Here is a 23,245-nt window from a genome sequence, read left to right as displayed (position 1 = left end):
AGAGACTCCAATCAAATGAGAGGATAGCAGGCCCATTGTCTCAAAGCTCACTTGGGCAGATGACTAAAATCAGATCACACTGTAATTTCCTGGTTTTGATGAGTCATCCTGCTGCTTCCCGGTCTGGCCCATGAGTTTCTGCAGAAAGCGTGATGTGAAGAGTATCCCAGGCCTCCTGTTCTCAACCACAGGATGGTTTGCCATTGAGTCAGCCTACATTCTTCCCCTACAATCCCCTCCTTGGATTTTATTTATCCTTTCATTAATACCTGTAAGGATTTAAATTGTGGACTAGCTTCACCTGCTCTTATATGGTGCTATTACTCCATTAATAGCAGTTTCTTTTGCATGACTATACACACACACCTGTCAGGAAACACAGTACAGTTCTGTAATGCACACAATGCTTAGGCATGTACCAGTGAGCACATCTGTGGTATCCTTAGGATGGAGAGTCATCATAGTGGAAATTTTAGAGCTGAGGTGCCTTGCTCATAGGCCTATTGATAATTCTGTATTCTAGGACCAGGAGTAAAACAAGATAATGCCTTCATTCTTTATCTTTCAATCTACTTGATGCTATTTTCAACCTCGGAAATGACAAATCATGTTTTCTAGCCACATATCCCTTTCTCTAGAATGAATTTAATTAGAATATACCTTAGGATAAACTGTTGATCTGGCTGGGGTATGGAGAAGCCCCAGGTGTTAGTAGAATGCTGATGGAAGCTTTTAGCACCCTCACCCCACTCCAGTCCAATCCTAACTTGATTTAGCACCAGGCAAATTCATGGCTAAGAGCTCCAGATCCTACTCTCCAGAAGAGTTTGAATTCTGCCATGTTTCAGCTTGACTATATGACCGTGGGAAAGTTTTAGTTTTGAGGCTCCTTGAGTCTGTAAAATGGTCATAATATGCTTAGTTATCAAAGGTTGTTTGATAAGTAATTTGTCTTTAAGAAGAGGTGATTACAGCGATGTGCAAGTTAAAAAAGGTGACATGTTGGTTGTGCTACTGAATGAAGTATCTGTGAGTTATTGGTTTGAATCCCTCTGGAAAACAGGTTCTGTGTGACCGGGCATGAAGCAGTAACCAGGTGTGATGGATACCCCATTAGGGTGGGTTAACACTGTTTTAAAGTAGGCTCTTGGTTCATCTGACTGTCTCTTTGTGTTGTTTAACGATGTGATCTCTTTATGTTCCCCAGCCTGCCTCAAAGTCCTGGGCTCAGGTGACTCCTGTGTCAGCCTCCTCGGCACTGGGACCATAGGCGTGCTCCCCGCCCCTGGCGTGCTCCCCGCCTCTGCTGGTGCTCTCAGCCGTTGGTCCATTTCTGCTCTTCTCTCACAGGCATTTTGTGATTATTGAATGGATGCCAAAAATATGTCACATTTTAGATGTGGCAGGTAAGCTCTAAATAGGGCAACTAAATCTCACATTTCACTTCAATTCAGTGAAGGAAAATGACATTTGTATCTCTTGGCAGCAGGCACGTCTCTAAAGGAAAACACGATGGTAGCCAGAAAGCAGGACTCACACGTGTCTGACAGCAGCCCTTACTCAGATTTGAGTGACCTGAATTCACTAACGCAGAATTTTAACTCAACCCTTAGAGGCGCTTTAATCCCTTGAATTGTTACAAGATAAAAGTACCTAATGTCATGGCTTGTGTGTAATGTCACATCCCATGTGGCTCCTCAAGGAACGAACAGTTTGAACAGATTTCCTAGAGGAAGCAGGTGCCATTATGTGCCATAGCTTCACGGGAATAAGGACTGTGATTCTTGCTCCCGGTTCTGGTTGCTTCTGAACTCGCTAAATTCTCGTGTCCTCTGCCCAGTGTCCGCCCACATCATTCCAGGTTCGGGAAGGAATTTCTTCCTGTCCTCCTTGAGGATGTTCCATAAGGACAGTTTTACTTCCCTTCCCCTGGCTGTCCTTCTGCCTTTTCTCTTTCCTCTCTTAGTCCTTTCTTCCTTCTCTCCCACTTGTAAATGGCTTGCACATGTGTGCACATGCGTGTTTTGTATCTGGCCTGTAAAGCCTCGGCATCCCTGACCTCTGGCTTGTGCAGCCATCTGTGAGAAGTTGCCCACAGGTGTCCTGGGCGTCGTTGTAAGTAGATGTTCCTGCTGTGTTGTTTTCTTAGTCTGGTAGGAGTCACTCCCCCAGCTTCTTGGACCTTCCAGTATAGATACAACACTTAATATCAATATGTACATAGATGTGTATGTATGGGAACAGGTCCTGTGAATGTTTCTGAAATTTCAAATTAAGAAATTTTTAAGACATTGTGCTAGGCATTTTGGCTTAAACCTAAGATCTCAGAACTTGTGTTGATGATCGCTAAAGCTCAAGGCTACGTAGTGTAGTGAGCATCGAGCCAGCCTGAGTTACATAGCAACACTTTAAAAAAGCAAATGAGTGAGTAAATGGCTACAATATTGCATAGTTTTCTCTATCTTAATTATATCTCTAAAAGAGATACATTTTGGAAATAAGTCCAGAGTGAAAGAACACTCCCTGTTGGGTCACCCTAGCCCGACTCCCTTCTCCTCTTTGACGATTCTGTCATAAATTAATCGGAAACCCCACTACCAGTGATTGGCCTAAATGGCACACGCCTGCTCTGGTTGTGTGAGCCTTTGTGACTGAAAAGCGTCTGTCCTCGGCTTCGCCCTCCAGCCTTTCCTTTAAGAGCACCTTTGGAGGAATGAGGGAGTGCTGATCCTGTCCTCCTTACCCTGTGTCATCACATTGGCTAGTGGCAGCCAGGTACTTATTGCATGTATGCACTGAGCATGTGCGGATGTGGCTGGAAATACTCATAAGAGCTCACATTTTATTCAGTGACCTGTTGAATGTGGCTACTATATGATGCTCGGCTTGGGGTATCTGAAAATGCTTGCAGCAGGCTTCGTATTGTGCCTGGTTTACATGGAGTGTCTCCATAATCTTCATTATCAATCCAGAGTTCTACTGTATTAAGTAGGTATAACTTGCACCCTCATTTCATAGATTAAGAGCCTGGTCAGTTTCTTGAACTAGTAGGAACAAACTTTATATAATGCCATGTCTTGTATCTTAACTTCTCTACCACCAAGAGCAGTTATACCACAGTCCTTAGTTCTGTTGTTTGGATGAATGTCTTGCAAGGTTCATATGTAAAAGTTTGGTCCTCAGGATAGTCTTGGAAGATGCTTTGTACCTTTAATAGGTGGGGTCTAACAAAAGGCCCTTCTGACATTGGGATGTGCCATCAGAAGGGGTGGGAGCTGGACTGCTAGTTGCATGATGTGAGTCCTGGGTTCAGTGCTTAGCACCATTCTAAAAGAAGAGAGTGCAGAGGTCCTGGCCAGTGCTCGGTCTCCTTCCTTCCTGACTTGGACGCCTGTGCTGTGGCTGCCATGCTGCTTTCCTCTTGTGATAAAAAGTGTTCTTTCAAAGCCACGCAGGAGGAAAGGCCTCATCCTCACAGCTATAGTCACAGGACACACTGCTTCCACGGTCCAGGGGCTGGAGACTGCCTAGCAGTTAAAAGCACTTGCTGAGACCCTGGATTTAGTCCCCGGACTCTAAATGGCAGGTTCACAACTGTCCATAGTTCCATTCCCAGGGAATTCAGCCCCTCCTTCTGGCCTCCTTAGGCACTAGGCATGCATATAGTACATACTCGCACATGTAGTCAAAATAATCATACATAGAAAATAAAGCTAAAATCAAAGAAGGGGAGGAGGGATGGCGAATGTATGTTGCTGCTCAGCCCCCCTTTTCTTATATTTTTGGTTGTGAGCCTAGCCTTTAATGGCTGAGCCATCTCTCCAGCCCAAGTTCTCTTTTTCTACTTAGGTAGTCCAGGATCCCAGCCAGGGAGAGGATCCCCACAGTGGATGAGTCTTCCCAGCTCAGCTAACACAATGGAGGTAGTCCCTCCCAGGTGTGCCCAGAGGCCCATCTCCCAGGTGATTCTAGAGCCTGTTGTCAAGACACACTAACCATCACATATGTATTCCCACCATAATGTGCTGCCTCATCAGAGACTCAAAGCACAGTATGAACTAGATCCTCCAGAGCCATGAGCAAAATTAAACCTTCCCTCATAAACAGACTGTGCCAGGTACGTCACTGCAGGGACAGGGGCTAGCTGACGGTGCCAGGTGCGTCACTGCAGGGACAGGGGCTAGCTGACTGTCCCAGGTGTGTCACTGTAGGGACAGGAGCTAGCTGACTGTGCCAGGTGTGTCACTGCAGGGACAGGGGCTAGCTGACTGTGCCAGGTGTCTCAGTGCAGGGACAGGGGCTAGCTGACTGTTCAGGTTCGTCGCTGCAGGGACAGGGGCTAGCTGACTGGTGGACTTGGCATTAGTAAGGATTTTGATCAGCAGTATCAGACATAATGCTCTCAAGTTCCTGATCAAGTATACTTAAGCTTGGGTGTGTACATATGTGTACCCCATACACTGGTTCCAGCTATCAGACACATGCCTAAATCTCTTTTTATTTTCATGGTAGCCCAATGATTCTAGCATTATCACTTCTGCTTTATAAATGACAGGACTAATTCTTAGGAGAAATGACTTAAGCCAGCCAGTAAATCAGGTCCTATTTTCTTTTCTTTTTTAAAGATTTATTTATTTTATGTATGAGTACACTGTAGCTGTCTTCAGACACACCAGAAGAGGGCAGCAGATCCCATTACAATGGCTGTGAGCCACCATGTGGTTGCTGGGAATTGAACCCAGGACCTCTGGTAGAGCAGTCAGTGTTCTACCCCCCTACCCCCCACCCCAGCTTTTTTTTAAAGCTTTATTTATTGAGGGCCTATTTTCATCAAACACAGAGGAGCATCTTGTCAGCAAGCTCCTAGTGGCCATGCCATTTGCTTTTCCCCGTGAAAGAGGCTTGGTCCTCCCATATGTCTTAGCCAATTTTATTGGTTCTCTTCCTGCCCTGGTCTGGTCTGGTTTACTTCTCTAACAGGTGATTAACTGCAGAGGACACATTCCAGGAGTTGTAACAAGTAAAAACTTGTATGAGGAAGCAGGACCCTGTTTCATTCACATATCTCTAATGCCTTAGGAAATAAAAAAGATTCTCAGGAAAAAGAGAGAATAGTTGGGTTTATTCCTTCTCAGAGCTCTGGGTACTAATATAAATGTCTACAATATACATACATAAATTGTTTTTTATAATCCATAGGGTAATCTCAACTCAGGCAGGGAATATGTTTCATCACCTTTATCAGGCAGTTCTCAGTGCAAGTATTGTGGCTGATAAGTGATCAAGTCCACAAGAGAGAAGGCTTGTCCTCACCAAACGCTCCAGTAAGCTGCACCAAGTAATTCCAAGTAGGTCCAGAAACTGAATTCTCTCTCATTTTACACTCAGGTTTTCCTTAATTAAAATAAAAATGTTAAAAGGACAGCCGTAAACCAACCCTCCCCACCTTGGTTCCAGTTCCCAGAGCATTGCATTCCTTGCGGCAGTCACACACACATGACTTTCCTACTGTCATGCTTGAGCTGCCACTTCTCACACAGTCCTGCAGACAGACTCCATCCCTTCCTGCTCAGTGACTTGTTAGTCTATGAGCTGCTGATACTTGGGAACTCAGGTAGCAAAGGTGTTTACATAATCCTATCAACCCTCACTCACAAAGTGTGGCCATGATCAGTAGGCTCTGCACCTTCAGAATGTAGTGTCTGCCAGCTCACAGTGCCAAACAACAGATTCTCCTGTGATGGTATTTTGTCCCCAAGTTTTTCTTACTGCTCTGTTTAAGCCTTTCTGGAATCTATTTAACTATTATCCATCAAAGCCTTAAAAAATACAATAAAAGAGGGGGGTGCGGAGACTAGAAGAAAGATTAGATTTTTACCGAACTGTTCTCCTCCATCCCAGATGACTCATCCTGCACAGCACAGGCCTTGGAAGGCCGCCTGCAGTCACAGGGAAGCGGCTCTCCTGGCACGCTCAGGCACTGTTTTAATTTTCCCAAGCAGTAAAAGATGTTTTTCAGATTGTTCATTGCCTCTTTCTGGGCCAGCTAAGAGCTTTTATTTTGCTGAAGCATGGTGTTTTTATGGAAGATTAGCCAACAGTGAACTCAGACTTTTGTATTTGGTTTATCACTAAAGAAACCACTCGTCTGTATTCAGAATTTCTAGTCAGTCTTTCTGGTGGTTGCCATAGTACCAGAAGGAGTTGTATGTGCCCTTGATCCTCCCATGAGGTAAAGTTTGCATTCATTCTCTCTCTCTTTTTTTAAATGTATTTATTGTATGTATGTGAGCACACTGTAGCTGTCCTCAGACACCCCATAAGAGGGCATCAGATCCTATTACAGATGGTTGTGAGCCACCATGTGGTTGCTGGGAATTGAACTTAGCACCTTGGAAGAGCAGTCAGTGCTCTTAACTGCTGAGCCATCTCTCCAGCCCATTTACATTCATTATTAAGGCTGTTCTTAGCATTTTATGTTTGTTTATATTTTTTAGATATTTAGTATTTTAAGTGTTTGATTTTGATATGGAAGCTGGCTAGAACTAAACAGGAGACTTGCCTATTAAATGGCCTCATCTAGATCCTGTGTAGGAAACAGGCTAATGAGCGTTCCACCATCATAAGGGGTAAACTCCCAAAGAGAAAGGCTTGGTTTACAGTTTTAGAGTTCCAGTCTTCGGTGCATGCGTGGACCCTTTGCCTTTAAGCCTATGGCAGGGTTGCTGGTGGCAATATCAATATCGTAGCAGAGTGAAGCCACTCATCCCATGCCTGGGATCTGAAAATAAAGCAAGGAGCTGGGCAGGATCTCACATCCCCTTCAGTGGCATAGTGCTCCCTCCCTCCCCCCAGAAGTGCCTCCAACAGACAGGCCTGTGGAAGACATGTAAGAGCCAAAGCGGGGTTGGAAAGACGGCCCAGTGGTTAAGAACATTTGCTGCTTTTCTGGGGGACCTGAGTTTGATTCCTCAGATATGGCACACAGTTCACAGTGGCCTGCAATTCCAGCTCTGAGAAATCTGATACTCTTAGGGGCCATTGTGGTCACCTGTACATACACATATAGTATATACTTACACAGACACATCAAAATAAAAATCTAAAAACTATAAATAAAAGCTGTAACAGTCAACCTTTTTTCCCTGCTTTTATGTATAAATAACTAAGGAATCTTTTTTTTTAAGTGGCAAATTAAAACTTTTTAAAGACAAATTGGATTGACACGCAAATCTCAGTGTGCAAACTTCCTTCATTTTAAACCAAAGACAATGGTTGCACCCTTTCTGTGGTTCCAGAAGCTAGCTGTCAAGTAAGTTCTTAGTGCCTTTCTGCCCACCCACACCGTCTTGAGACCAGTTTTAGAAAGTATTTGTGCTGTAGGAATTGCCAGATAACAGGAATCTCATATTAAGATGAGTGAAGATGGACGATTATGACTGCTTATGAACAGTCTACTTACAGAGTGAAAACAGTAACAGATTTAAGGCCTGACTCGGACCAGAAAAGGCTATTCTCAGTCTTAAAAAATGCCCTCCTTGCAGTGAATGGAGATAAAGGCAAAAGCCCGTGGCTGCACATGATGCTAAAAATAAAGGACAGTTGAAGGCTAGAGACAGGACATTTCTATGGCTTAGTGAACATTGCAGAAGAGGGTACAGAAAGAGTAAGAGCCTCAAGATAGGGAGCAGGGGTGTGAAACTGCTGTTGGCGTCTTGGCATCGGCAGATTTTGAGAGCAGGAACTATAGTAGGAGGATGCATACCCACCGTGGAGCCCAACAAATTCTTATAGTTCCAAACTCAGGATCAACTAGAGAGTCCTCATTAAACTCTGTGAGACGTGGACTAATGAATGGGGGAGAGAAATGTCTAGGGCTACGGAGGGAGCTGGTGTGGGTAGGAGAGGAATGGGAGAGGATAGGAAGAGCTACCAAGATACACAGTATATAGTTACGAAATTGGGAAAGAATGAGATTTGTTAACAGAATAGTCAATTGTTGAAACATTTTATTTCCTACAAAACTTGAACTTCAGTTAAAATGTACTTGGAGGAATTTGGGTTTAACTTTCATGACTGTATCATTTCATTTTAAAGTTTTAGATGCCAGCTTGCAGGCTCTGATGTCCCCATCATCTATGCCATGGGCTAAGGGTATTCCTGGGTGCCAAGCATCTGCCTAGCATAACACAAGCTCTCCAGCACCAACAACTTTGTCTTGTTCCTGATTTTAGTGCAGTTGCTTTGAGTTTCTCTCCAGTTAAGTTGATATTGGCTATGGACTTGCTGTACATTTCCTTTTTATGTTGAGGTATGTCCCTGTATCTCTAGTTTCTCCAGGAATTTTATTATAAAGGAGTATTCAACTTTGTCAAAGTCATTTCTGCATCTAATGAGATGATCCTGTGGTCTTTGTCTTTCAGTTTGTTTATATGGTGGACTACATTTATCAACTTACATATGTTGAACCATCCCTGAGTCTCTGGGATGAAGCCTACTTGATCATGATAGATAATCTTTGTGATATGTTCTTGGTTTCAATTTGCAAGAATTTATTGAGAATTTTTGCGTCTATGTTCATAAGGAAAATTTTTGATCTTTGTTGGATGTTTGGTGGTTTGAGTATCAGGGTAAGTGTAGCCTCATAGAATGAACTGGGTAACGGTTTCTGTTTTGTGAAATAATTGGAAGAGTATTGGCATTAACTCTTCTTTGAAAGTCTGGTAGAATTCTGCACTAAACCTCTTACTGCTTTGATTCACTAGGGGTTATAGGTCCATTTAAATTGCTTATATTATCTTGATTTAATTTTGGTAGGTGGTATATATTGAGAAAATTTTCTATTTCTGTTACATTTACCAGTTTGGTAGAGTACAGGGTTTAATCGTATGCCCTTATGATTCCCTGGATTTCTTTAGTGTATGTTGTTATGTTCCCTTTTCATTTCTTTCTCTTTTTTCTATTTCTTTTTCTTTCTTTCTTTCTCTCTCTCTTTTTTTTTTAATTTGGATAGTCTCTCCCCTCTTCTTAGTTAATTTGAATAAGAGTTGTCAATCTTACTGATTTTTCTCAAAAAAACAACTCTTTGTTTCATTGATTCTTTGTATTTTCATTTTGCTTGTTTCTGCTTTATTGATTTCAGTCCTGAGTTTGATTATTTCTCTCCATCTACTTCTTTGGGGTGTGATTTCTTCTTTTTGTTCCAGAGCTTTCCCTTTTAAAGCATTGTTTAGTGTCAGAGAATGTGAGTGGTTTTGATTAAAATTTAAGAGGGTTCTGTGAGCCCTTGAACCCTGTCTTCTGCCAGCATTCCGTTTGGTTCATCCCTGTCAGTACCTCTGTTCCCTAAGGCAGAAACCTGTCACCCTTCCTTCTGTGGCCTGTGCAAAGGAAACAGGAGGTGGTGGTGGTGGTGGGGATAAGTAAGGATGTTTTCCTGTTAGTGCGCTTTCTCTGCCAGGAGCTGAATCTCCTGCTTTGTAGGAAAAAGGCAGTGCTTCCTCCAGGCTTCAGCTGTTTATAGGCAGGATGGTCCTCAAAACTGGCAGCGGATGGCTGTTTCCATATGCACAGTGTTCACAAATGTCAGCATATAGATTTGCATTGGTGAACCCTAGTGGATCTAGTTACTGTCACTACATCCTCGAGTACCTAAGAGTTTGCAGTAAGATAGATGACTTGTCTCCTGCCTGTGAAAGCCTCAGAACTTTGTGTGTGTGTGTGTGTGTGTGTGTGTGTGTGTGTGTGTGAGAGAGAGAGAGAGAGAGAGAGAGAGAGAGAGAGAGAGAGAGAGAGAACACCTAAGAGCGGAGAGTGGGGGGCTGAGAGCTGAGTGGGGGGATAGGGGATGTTGGTAGTTTCAGAAATAGTCTGTCTCTGGATTGTGAGGCTGAAAATTAGCCCAGTCTTCCTTTCATGATAAATGAAAATCCTCAGGGATTTGGCTGTTTCACCCTGGGAGAGTCAGTACGCTGAGAGCTCTGAGGGATGCTTTTCTTCTTTATGTGAGAGAAAAAAATCTGATTCTTAAGAAATTCAGATTAGTACTGAGCTTCTCTCCCCTCAGAAATGGGCGAAGACATCTGTAATCCCTCCACGGCCTTGTCAGGTCTGCTGGTGCGGCTTCTGTGCCACTGCAACTGCATGCTTCATGCCCTCCTCTGTGTGGCACAGACCCTGCCTGCCTGAGTAAACCGAGAGTCTCTGGAAACACTGACTTCTATCCAGTCAGACACTGTCCTGTTGACTTTCTCTTCTGTCTTCCTTCCCCTTCCTCAGAAGTTATTCCAGTGTAGCCATGACTAATCAGTGTATGGGTTTCCTGCCTTAGTTACATCTTTCATGACTTTGTAGTGTTGTCTGGAGCCCTCAGCTTTATAAGACATCAGGAAATGTTTGTATGTATTTAAACCCACTTGCTTCTCAACTGGAGGTTTCATACTCAAAACTGAAAAACATTCTCTTAGCTTTGCCCAAACCAAGCCAGTTCCCACAAGTTGTATGTTTTTATAAAGATTAGTTCCAGAATCCAGTTTTCCTTGGCTTCCTGCTTCACTTAGCCAGAAACCCTCTCCTTTAGCACCCCCTCAGGCTTCCAGGGTACTTAAAACTAACCTGTGAGCCTGTATAACAGCAGTGTGCCAGAGACTGAACGGTCTCCATAGTGGCTCTCGGGTGCAGTTCCAGTTGGTGGTCAAAGAGACAGAAGTGTTTCTTCTTTGAGAACTACCACCAGGAGTGTCAGTGATCACCATATGGATATTTTTTTCTCTCCCCATAATACCCTAGTCTGGCCATACATATTGCCCTTTGGGAGCAGATAAACTCAATATCAAAGAACAAGAGACTTTGTTCTGATTGGCTCTCTTAGGTCCCATGAAAGAAGGAGCCAAAGTAGCACATAGTCTGTCTACAGTTAACATTTTTCTGTATTGGGGGTGGGAGTCGGGGGAGAGGTTTCATGTCCAGACTAGAGTTAGAGGAATCGTTAGACCAGCAGGGGTGGAATTTGGGTCATTGTACCTTACACAGAGCCGGTGCTGATGGACAGTCGTTTCATGGGTGTGTTATCTGTCTCCTGGATTTAGAAATCTGGATCTGAAAATGCAGCAGCCAGCTCTAACAAAAGGGAAACAAAGCGATGTAGGACATAGTGACCCTGGTCCCACTTGCCGTCAGAGCCTTCCTTGTGCAGTGGCTTCTCGTATGTCTTAAATCAGTGTGTTTCCCCGAGAAATGCCAGGCTCTAATAATCTTTAAGCTGTGGGTCTAATAGATTCTAATAGATTCGATGGCTAAGAAGTCCCTTTGTCATGTGCATGAACTTGACACTGCGTATTTTGAAATTCTGTAACTTTGCTTGGCCTCCTTTCAGGCTGGCCAGCCGAGAACCAGGCGGGCTTGATCGTGGAGCACACAGAAAGCCACTTGCAAACTGCACTGTCGTTTTTTTAAAGTTCTTTTTTGGAAATTGGCAGAATAAAAATGCTAGCCAGCTGGCAGATATAAATTGTGGCTCTTGGTTTTTTGTGGCATGGTCTTTCCATGTAGCTCTGGCTGTCCTGGAACTCTCTGGTCTGGATGTAGACCAGGTTGGCCTAGATCTTACAGAGATACTCCTGCCTCTGCCTCTGCAGTGCTGGGATTCAAAGTATTTGCCACCATGCCAGCTGTTGCAGTTATTATAAATACCTCTGATTCTGGAAGACCTAAGGACATTACCTATATAAAAGTCTTAGGATGACCAGAAAGTCCTGCAAGATTTACTGCAAAGGAAACTTGTGGGATAATGGAATTCTCTTACGTCTTCATTGTGGTAGTTGTCGGGCTGTCGTCTGTCACATGTGCAGTGGCAATGACAGACTGGGACTTCAGGCTTCAGCATCACAGCTCTGTAAACCCAACTCAAAATGAACCTACCCAGATATCTAATCAGAGGCACCAGGGTAGCTAGTAAATTGTAGGTGTTCAAATCCAGGCTTTGTATTAGCCTTTCATAATGGAGACATCTTTTAAAACTTGGCCCATTTTTTTAATTGTGGCTCAACATATGTTTATTGAAAGTTAAAATTAACTGAAACTTCCTTAAGCATAAAATATGGAATCTCGATCAACAAAGGAATTTTAATCTGTAATAGTGATATTTCCATTTTGTATTTGTGATAATTAAAAGAATTGAAGATTGTAAATTCTGAAATTAACAATTCTGAAAGCAAAATTTCTTGCAGGATGGAAAAGAAAGTAATTATCTTTCTAATTACCTTTTTAGGATGAGAAAGTGGGCAGCGACAACTGAATCACAGAGGGTCAGTCACACAACGCTCTAGCTTTTAGTGGGAGGAAGCACTTGACCCTTTGATAATTGCAAACTTGGCCTCATGAACTGATTCACACTCCACACCACAGCCCATGGAACTGACTGAATCTACTCCTTGGCAGCCTTCTCTACTGCCCCTCCTCCATGTCTGCCTCACTTAGTGGCCGAGGTTCCCATCTGGAAAGCCTGTTGCCACAGGATACAGAACCCACTGGGAAAGGGAAAGTGTGTGTATGCCTAGGCTTGGCTGGTGGCTCATATAATCAGGGAAACCATGTGGAAAGCTTGCTCATCCGTGTGCAAGAGCCTGTGTTGTAGCTAAGTGATAGCTGCTGCAGGGCTGTGGGGCCTAGCACCAGGCTTTAGGCCTACAGCATGTATAGTTGTGATCCTAAAGACTGGGGAGTGTGGCCACTTTGTCGTTCTAAGATAATGAGCCATTTGACTCCTATGGATGGACAGCCAGGGCCCACTGTTTTGTTGGTTTTGATTAAATGATTCAGTTGGGCACAAATAACTATAAAGTCACTCTCTGGTTTTTTTTCCTTTTCCTTTTGATCTCTTTGAAGTGACTTCCCTTACCTTCTAAGAAATCAAAGGTGACCCAGGCTTTTGGATCCGTGTCTGTCTGACAAACCATGACTCCGCTCTCTGGCCTCCTGTTGCTGCAGTCTTGGGTAAGCAGTAAAATAGGTGAATGTCTGAGCAGTTCCATTCTCAACCTGGCTAGGGGAGAGAGGATGCTTCTCAGCTCCTGCTATTGGCTTACCCGCGGTTTGAGCTTCTAAAAAGCTCTGGCAGCCCCAGTTAGCACTGGGGACAGAGATCTCTTCAGCCATGGGTGCTAAGTGGAGAATCAGAGTGAAAGCCTGACTGCACGCTTCTTCCATCCACTCCTTCCTCCAGCGAGTGCTCAGCCATAGAGCTGAGCTGCAGACTGCCTCCCGCCCTCCTGAGCACAGCAGTGCCCCGGTTATTTGAGCTGCGTAGTCCATCTTTTCTATACTCACACAGTGCGCTGGTCCTGGCAGCCTGCTGCCTCAGTGGTATGACATCTGTTGAGATGTGGCCTCAGCTGATGGCATCAGGTACAGAGGGACATCCTGTAGTGGCTGGCTGTGACCTGCCAGCCTGCTGGGTGGAGCAGAGAACAAAAGTCAGTGTTTGCAGGCAGGTTGGAAGTCAGTGTGTTCTCTCTCTGCCTTTCCTGACTGCCGTGCTGGCCAGCAGTCCACAGAATCATCTAGGTTATGCCCATTGAGAAGCTAACCTGCCCCTTACTGGAGTTCTAAAGAGGATCCATACCAAATTGCCTGTGAAACTGGCTGAGGGATTTCTCTCATACCATTCAAACTTGCTTCCTTTTTTGGTGTATTGTGTTGATGCCTTCATATTCTAGAAGTTCTGCACTAATTCTCTTTTCTTTTTCTCTTTAGTTTTAACACTGATAGGCTCTAGAAAAGCTTTCACTTCCTGCCTATATGGGAAAGACTGGAATTCCACTTTGAGCAGTATATATTTCTCTCTCTCTCTCTCTCTCTCTCTCTCTCTATATATATATATATATATATATATATATATATATATGTATATATAATAGTTATATATAACTATTCCTGAAGTGGTGTGATGGTGGCTGTTAGTTATAGGGTCCTAGGCATTTGTGTTGCACATGAATGGACTGTGAGGTCTTACAGACCAGAGGTCACTGACCTCCTAAGAGCTGGGTAGCTGCAGTTAAGTGAGATACATGAGAGTCAGTTAAATGAGCTATGGGAGGCAGTCATGATTAATGAGTCTCTTAGGTTTCTAAAAGCAGAGTGAAAAGGAAAGACTTTGAGAAAAGATTTCCTTTTTCTTCCAGCCTTAGAATATTAGCAAAGTGCTTGAAATGAAATTTTAATTTAAGCTCTGAAGGTCTGTAGCGTGGGTCCCACTGTCAGTCTTCAGAGTCTCACAGTTGCTTGCTGGTCATAAGAGAAAAGGTACTTACTTGGCTGTGGTCATGAGTGTAGCCAAAGAGTGCATCAAAGTCTGTCAGCAACAGAAGAAGTGCCATCTAAGGCGTTCAAGGCAGGAGATTGAGGTGGAGATTAGGTTGAAAGAGCTGTTAGGTGAAAGGGATGGTTAACATTTTTAATCTGTTTTAAAATGAGAAATAGACTAAAACCCTGCATCTAGTAATTCTCATGGGACATGCCCTCCTTACATTGTTATAAAAGATGTGTGTGAGGAGGCTGTGAATGACCCAGGCAAAGTAGCACCATTCTTCATGTATACATGCATGTTAACTGTACAGTCACGGACAGGAGTATGTAGCAGTTAGTAAATGTCTTGATGGAAGCTCTGCTTTTATGTGCTGGAAACCTCGTGGGCCACGCAGTGTCACGCACGCACTGAGGAATCATGTGGGATAAGCAGGTCCCCATTTCTGAGTAGGAATACGAAGCTCTGCCGTAATGATAACGAGTAACTGTTTACACATGCCCCTGGTAGCCGGTCTTCTGCATGCTGGCAAAGAGAGAAAAGCTTTCCTGCCTAGGCACTGGCTGTGTGTGAGCACTCGGGCCAGGGCAGCATCCCAGGAGCCTTCCTCCAAATGACTGCCTGTGATCATGAGGGTTGCTGTGGCAACAAGAGGGAATGGACTGAGCGGCTGCAGTGGAGCCTGTGGAGCCTTTGTTTGTTTTCTTGATTCAGTACTAACCCAGGTACTCCTGAATATACAAGCAATACTGGTGTAACATAAAGCCGAGTTCCTCAGAGATCTGTGCTGGGCTGCCTTTCTTTTCTTCGTCTGTTTTGCTTCATTTCCAAAGTATCAACTTCAGCTTCACACATCCCTTCTGATGAGATATGTGTTCACATAGTGTCATGAATAATAGTTCCCCAAATCATTTCCATATAGATCTCTTATTAAAGCAAGATGTGAGGCAAGGGGATTAAATAAACAATAAAGTGGAACCTGGAGACATACACCTGTAGTCACAGCACTTAAAAGGTAGAGGAGCCAGATCTGTGAGTTCTAGGCCAGCCAGGACTACATTGAAAGGCCCTATCTTGAGACAAATAAATAAGTAGGCTTATGTTTTTATTTTTTATTATTTTGCCTTCTCTCTTTCCATTTCAGACTTACAGTTGAGTTTCAACTTCTAGTTTCTATTGTTGGCTTTCATGACTTTTGGTCACATTGACTCTATGCTTAGTAACTACTGCAAGAGAAGGGCCCGCTGATGGAAGGTGCTTGGGTTTTAACATTTAAGAGACTAAGTAGTATCTCTTCTTGTGTTTTATTTAGATTTCGACACAGTCCCAACTGCTGGTACCTGAGAGACTGGACCATCCACACCTGGATTAGACAGTGTCTGAAATACGGAGCACAAGACAAAGCCTTGTATACGCTTGTTAATAAGGTGAGAGTTTCCTGGCCACCCCTTGTGTACCTTTGCTCCTAAGGGGAGTGTTTCCCCATGTGCTTCCTGAGTGTGTGTGATCTGAGTGTGTATGTACCTGTGACAGGACTGCCAGAAACCACTTCCTGTTTAGATGTCACCTCAGGTTCCTTCTCATGCTGTTTGTAGACTGGAGCTGGTTATAAACTAACCAACAAATAAAACGCTAAAAACTTCCAGAGCTGCCTCTTTTCCATAGAGCTCAAGAGAGGACATGTGACCCTGGAACATGATGGCATGCTGCACTGGCAGGCACTTGTCTTTATCCTTAAGCCCTGCCTTGCTTGTCTGTTTCCCTTTCAGAAAGTTTGGGTGGGTAGTGGCTGTTTCACCATCTTACACGTTTTTTAGAAGATGTTATTCCTGGATGATAATTCATCCTTTCTTCTCAGCTCTATAGCTCTCTCTCTCCGCACACCCCAGAGCTCCTAGGATTGTGTTCCTTCCGACGTTACACTCCACCCAGCACTTCAGTTTCCATTGACTTCATGACATGAAAGTATATTCAAACTAAGCACACAAGGTACAGAGTGTTACTACTGCCAGACTCAACTTAAACACTGTTATGAGCTATTAAAGAACTTTAACAGTATTTTTATGAAAATATATTATGTTCATAGTGTCACCAGACCTTGAAAATTAGAGTTCAGACAGTATACTGATTTATCTTTGATTCTTCTCTGTGAAGAATTATTTTCATCTGCAACTTAGTCTCACATCAAATCAGCATATGTTGTACACACTATTGGTGTGAGATGGCGGATTGATGATGCAAGTGGAAACAGAGATGAACAGTATCTCATCCTAACCTTGCAGAAATAAAGGCGCTATCCTTTCTGGCAAACCTCACATTAGCGGATTCCACGTGCTCTCCAAGAGGAACTAAAATGATGGAACCCGGCTGGAAGGAAAGAAGTAGAGGATATGAGTACCGTTTACGCTAGCTCCAAAAGATGGATGCACATGGAGCAGGATGTGGTACCTCTGTCTGCAGTGATGGTGTATTTCTAGGAGACGGAGGCAGGGAAGTATGAACCAGGTTCAGGGCTGCAGTCTCAAGAAAGAAAGGAAGGAAGCCTCAGGGGAAGACAGGGATGAAATCTTGTTCCCTTCATTCTAGTAATTGCATGCAGAGATGAAGATTCTTGTGGAAACAGATTCAGAAGGGTCTAGAAAAGCAGAGCAAGGGATCTCTTTTCTGTCGCGTCCAGGCCTTTAAAAACAGATGTTACCAGATGAGGGGCCAGAAAAAAATATATATAGCTTTTAACCCTTTAGGTTCTATCAGTTGCCCGGGATGTCCGGCAAATACTTTTCTCTGACTTTGTCCTGGTTTTCTCAATTCAACTTGAGTGAGTGTAAGTGATTTACAGCCTGAGCTGCCTTCTTAGAATTACCTGAGATTTTTTAAAATTTGCAGATGCTTGGGGCTAGAGAGATAGCTGAGTTGGTATACTTACCCCATGTTTTGAGTCTAGATCCCCAGCACCCATGTAAAAACTTGAGCAAGACAACCCATCCTTGTATGTGTGTACACACACACACACACACAATATTTGTCTTAACCTCTACTGTTCTAATTCAATATGTCTTTCTGGGCCTAGGTATTTGAGGTTCAAAGCATCACTGAGTAGGAAGTGTAGAGATTCTCACACACCCCTGTCCAGCACACACTGCCTTGGCTGACATATCCTGCTCCTGGGATGGAACATCTGTGGTAGACACAGCGTTAGCACCTACAGTTTCTATCAGGGTTCATCCTTGATGTTGTATATCCTGTGAGTACAGATGCAATCCTAAATGACATGTGGTCTAATAGAAATAGTCACTGTGCCTTTTCATCCTTCCTAGAGACTTTACTTGACCCATGATCAAAGTTGGAAATTATAGACTGACTCATTTCTTTTTCTTTGTTTTGCCAATTTTACCATGTACCCCGGATTGGATCTTCCTGTGTAGCCCAAATTACTCTAGAACCACCTCAATCCTGCCTCAGCCTTCTGAGGGATTATAGGCATGAGGGACCACACTTGGCTTGGACAGGCTAATTTCAAAGTTCCTTTCTAGCTCTAATGAATTACTGTTCTAAAATGTTTTGGCTTTAGCCTGCCTTGGATTCAAGCTGACAGGGGTGGGAGGGTTGGGGGTGGGGGGTGTCTGAGTTCTCTTAGAACCACAGGCTCCGCCCCCAAGCCAGTGCTCCCTTAGTTAGTTCTGGGATTCACAATGGAGGCTTAGGAACCTTCGGGGGTGGGGGTGGGGTCTAATGCTGGGGCCTGAGACTCTGAGATCCGAGTCATGAAAATTCCTACCCCAAGCCCTGAAGCAGACACTGAAGCATCTTTGTTTATTCCTAAAATATTTTTAGATTCTGACATCTTAAATATGAAGGCAAACAGAATCCTAGGCACTTGGTTTATAGTAAAGCGTTGGCACATTTCTTGGGCATTTAGAGGTCAGACCATATGCTATATAATTTGTGCTTTTTCCTTAGGGTCTGTTTTGAATTTTCATTCAGACCTTGTGAAGGGTCATTGGACCAGCTCTGTGTGGAGGAGAGGGATTGGGTCTTTTCTTTCAGTTGTTTTAGCTGTGATGACAATGGGCTATACAGTTTTCACCTATCAGTTGTCTTCTGTCCGACACCTGCTCAACCTTCTCCCCCACCGACAGTTCCAGTTTCCAACCCTCGTGAGTCACGGCTTCAGTTTCACTGCCGCCGATGGTGCAAACTGAGAGTTGTGTGGTTTAACTCAGTGGGCCAAGCATCGTCCTGCCTGATACATAAGGTTATATTACAGATGGAATTAGAGAAGATTTCTTTCTGTTTTCACTTTTATTACAGGTTCAGTATGGAATTTTTCCAGATAACTTTACATTCAACTTACTGATGGATTATTTCATAAAGAAAGAAAATTACAAAGGTAAGAAACCAGATCACGATTCAGTTAATACAAGGCTTTCAGCTCCCAAATGGAAGTGTATAAAGGCAGACAGCTTCCTCCTTCTTTGTTGCTTAATTACATCTCTTTATGTTACTCTTTTAGTCAGAAAAGTTTACTATCACTTATGCCAAAAATTTTAAATATTACCCTTGCTATTGCCGGAATGGAAAATGTCAGCATACATAAGTAACTATAAGGAAAAAGTTAACTAAAGGCCAATCTGATAACACTTCTCAAGCTGATTGAAATGCAGAATATAAAGAGTAAAGTAAAAATTGATTTAGTTTTCATGTGTAGCTCTCTTGTAATTGAGTGTATGCAGCGAGCTTAATAGCACATGCAGTCAGTTGAAAACCTTTGCTGTGCTTGTGGCATGAGCAAGCATGATGTTTCAGTGTTAGCATTAGCATTCTCTACCTTGACCACAAATGACTGAGGGAAAGAAGTTGTTTAACTTGGTTTTCTCAGCTTTTGTCTGTGTTGTAGAATATCAAGGGAAAGTAAGAGACGTTGGGGCCTGGTTTTCTGTAACCAGCTCGTGTAGAAGTAAATAACATGTATTGTATGTTGTACTCAGTGGTTTATAATTTATGAAGGGCCTTTTCCTTTCCCTTTTCTCAATTCTTTTAAACTGTTCTTTATCCATCCTGTATCCATCTTTGATTTAATACCTAGGGTTAGGGGTTCCTCTAGCCTTGTCTTATTTTGCTTCACCAATGAGAAAGCATCCAAATGGGGAGAGAGGCAGGCAGCTACCTCTGCTTACTTGTCAGGGTGACCGTGACAGTCATGCTCCTCTTCTCCCAGGGCTTAGCTCTTCTAGCTGATGGACATTGAGTGAGGCATTTTCATAGAGATTATCTTGTTAAGGTAAATAGAGAAAATATGTTTGATCAGATGAAGATGCTACTTACTGTGAGCCAAAGGACACGGAGAGCTTTGGTCCAGGTTTGAAGTCCCCGATGCAAAAGCCCCTGATTCTGTGTGCACACACAGTGTGTACAGAAGGTGGGAATGTCTCAGCAAGGACTTGCTTCATAGAAAAACTAGGACTAGAGCCCATGTTTCCGACTTCTTAGTTCTGCTTGGTTTCCACTGTGCTATACTTTGAACAAGTGTTTACACTTGGAGACTTGGTATGTTCCCTACGTCTAACTTCCCCTCGTTCTCACCTTCGTCTCCTTGCCAGATGCTTTATCAGTGGTTTTTGAGATTATGATGCAAGAAGCCTTTGAAGTGCCATCCACCCAGTTTCTCTCCCTCTATGTTTTGTACCGTTGCCTAGCAGAGAAGACAGAGCTCACAGTAAGTGATCTCCCTGACACAGGCCTGAGAGCTTGAGGAAACCCAGCGGTGACTGCCCAGTTAGGTAGATGAGGGCCTGGGGGAACCCTGTTCTCTGAACCTGGGGAATAGCCATGTGTGGCTCTGGCCGGGGGCCACCAGAAATGAATATTCATTCAGTGTGGCCCGTTTCTGTTTTCTAACAGTGGTACTGGGCACTTCCCAAGTAAAAGCCCTTAGGTGCATTTGTCAGAGTGGTGGTCAGGGGCCATTTTTGTTTGGATATTGGAGGTTGAACCCAAGTCCTCTTGCATGCTAGGGCAGCATTTTACCACTGAGCTACAACCCTAACCCCTTTTGCACAATTTGAAACTTGAGCCAGGTCAGGTGACCTCAGGCAATTCAGAAATGAGTCATTAATAATCACCAAGAGCCAGACAGGGCATGCTAAAGGAGCAGGTGGGCAGCCAGTTTTGACCATGAGCTACATATTTAATTCTGACCACTTGTGTGTGTGTCAGGGTTTTCTGCAGTTGCTCCACGCCAGTTGTGTTCTAGAATGTGCAGCACGCCGAGCTTTGGCTCACTGTGAGTGGGACATTGACTGATGGCTTACTGCTGTGCTGAGAAAACAGCGATGAGAACAGTGGTAACTGATATTCAAATAGCACTTTAGTGCTTGCTCTCCACTACACTGCGTTCCCAGGTTGTAAACATAGTAATGCCTTTACTCTTCCCAAGAACTCTACAGAGACAGGGAGACAGAGGCATAGAGGTATTACAGAAGAACCATGGCACTAACAGGTGATGCCAGGCATTGAGGCCTGTGATCTGCCCTTAATTGGGTACCAGGTCTGAAAATCTCAGTTTGGATACTTGCTGAAATATCACCCAGTCCAACCCACATCCTGAAAAGCTGAGATGTTGTGCTTTACTGAGTGACATGGCCTATGATCCAGCAACTATATGTCGACACTTAACTGTGATATAGTGCAGTTACGCTATTAACATAGATTGAATCTACTTATTCATTCTGTTGCCAAGCACTACATATTTGACAGTAAACACATTTCTGCTTACAGTCTAGCACTGTAAACACAACATGGAGCTAGAGAGATGGCTTCGTGCTGAAGATTACCTGTTGCCCTTGCAGAGGACCTAGGTTCAGACCCTGGCAGCCATGTGGTGGCTCACAACAGTCTAAAACTCGAGTTTCAGAGGATCAGATGCCTGCTTTGACCTCCACAGACCTCAGGCATGCACATGGTCCACATGCACACATGTAGGCAAAAACAAGCATGCAACTATAACATGAAAAGCCCTTAAAGAGTTTTATTTGTATTTTAAACTTAAAATGACTGCACAGAGGACATGCCTAAAGAGCTGTTTGCAAGGTTAATACCTGAAAGGTAAAGTTGTTAACTAGTTAGAGAGGAAATGCATATGTCCAACCAGCAGAAAAGAATGTGGTAAGCAAGAAGGTGCTGAAGGAAGCTGGGCACATTTCTATGTTCATGGAGAGGCTGAGACAGGAGGATTGCTTGAGTTCCCAGCACTGGAGACTTATTACCAGGGCAACATAGTGCGACCCAGAGGAGTAGGGGAGAATAGGCTGGAGGAAGATGGACCGAGTCACATGTACTTAACCGACAGGGGAGATACTATGATCGTGATGGCTGATGCCCCTACAACATAGACAATGTCTGGGGCTATGAGGTGTGAGGGAAAAGTGCAGAACATGGGCCATTTTGCTATCATCCTAAAAATAGTGTGGAATTATCTGAAATTTTAAATGGGGGTTGGGGAGCTTATAATCAGATTTGTGTCTTAAAGCCATCCTCAGCTGCAAGGTGGGACAGAGATCAGAGCATGGCAGGTTAGCTGTGGTCAGACCAGCTTAGAGACTCATGGAGTCTGAGACAAGCTGATGATAGTCTAGCAGTCTTGGTGAGGTGGAACTAGAATCCCTGCTGGATTTGTGGAACAGTAAACATCAGGGGAAGAAGAGCTAGAGAGTGAGAGAGGTGGGGGTCAACTACCAGATCCTCAGTTCCCAGCGAAAAGAACTCTGGGAAAAGAGGATTTTGTGAGGAAACGAATGGCTAACTTGGCTCTGACCATGTTGTAAACTTGGATACTTCTGAGGCAGTCCAAAGATTTCTCAAGCAGGACAGTTTTGGAGCTGATGTATCCATATGTAATGTGTACAAGTGAACATATGTACAAGTGAACTGGAGAGAAAAGTGAGTGGAAGTCAGTATCATATACATGTGTCAGCATACTATGTCAAATACATACATACAAATTTGTGTCAGTCGATAATCAAGAAAGAAAGTTTGGAATGTATTGGACCTCACAAACCATGAAAACTGGCCTAGGAAAAAGAGTAAGACAGGGATAAGGCAGGGTTGTTGAATTTAATGACATCAGAGCAATGAGTGGTCCATTTTATATCCGTAGAGAAACAGCAGGAAACCAGAGTAGAATGAAGTCATGAGGGATTTAAAGGTATACAGAAGAGACTGCACGTATAGGTGACTGACCCGGGCTGTCTGTGTGAAGAGAAGTGTCGAAGGGTGGGAGGAGGAAGGTGAAGGCTTGCTCTGTGTTGATAGGCAAGGCATAGTGTAAAATGGGCAAACCTTGGTGAAGTGGTATCTGACCTAGCCCACACTACCAGTGCAGTCTCCTTTGAAGTGCTTAGGACCAAAAGTGTTTTGGAGTTCAGATTTTTTTTTATTGTGGAATATTTGTACACTGAGATATTGGAGACAAAGTCAAGTGTAAACACAACATGGTTCATGTTTTATTTATACTTCAGACATACCCTAAGAGTGATTGTTAAGCATTGTGCTTAATTTATACACGAAACATCTCATATGGTGGCATTTTCTGCTAGCAGTGTCATGTCAAACAGTTTTAGAGTTTGAGACATTGGGGTTTTCAGATTAGGGTTGTTCACCTGTATCATCTCAGTCCCTGTGAGCAGTGACTGCTCCCAGCATGCCGAAGACAGCAGCTGCTTGTATATTTGCACTTTATTCAGCTTTTAGTCCCCAGTGCATCCTGATGCTATAGCTCATGTTTTCTCTAGAGGGGAAAAACAAGGTTTCAGACAGTGAGACGGCTCCGTGGATAGGATGCCTGATGACCTGAGTCGGATCGCTAGAATCCACAAATCCACGTGATGTGAGGAGAGAACTGACTCCTACGCATTGTCTTCTCCCCTCCCCTCCCTCCCTCCCTCC

The 23,245-nt window shown here is 43.7% G+C and overlaps 1 protein-coding gene across 1 annotated transcript in view; it reads left to right on the top strand.

The window, feature by feature from the left end:
• The window catches only part of Mrps27 (mitochondrial ribosomal protein S27), a 72,275-nt gene that overhangs the window by 38,689 nt on the left and 10,341 nt on the right, over positions 1-23,245 (top strand). Inside the window, exons 5-7 of the mRNA XM_028790202.1 lie at positions 15,615-15,729; positions 18,614-18,692; positions 19,903-20,018. Coding sequence (XP_028646035.1) covers positions 15,615-15,729; positions 18,614-18,692; positions 19,903-20,018 — 310 coding nt within the window. The remainder of the gene's footprint in view (positions 1-15,614; positions 15,730-18,613; positions 18,693-19,902; positions 20,019-23,245) is intronic.

Source organism: Grammomys surdaster, unplaced genomic scaffold (genome assembly GCF_004785775.1).
Source record: "Grammomys surdaster isolate TR1022 unplaced genomic scaffold, NIH_TR_1.0 125876, whole genome shotgun sequence".
NCBI lineage: Eukaryota > Metazoa > Chordata > Mammalia > Rodentia > Muridae > Grammomys > Grammomys surdaster.
Note: the sequence above shows the minus strand (reverse complement) of the source record. Positions and strands in the feature narration are given on the sequence as shown.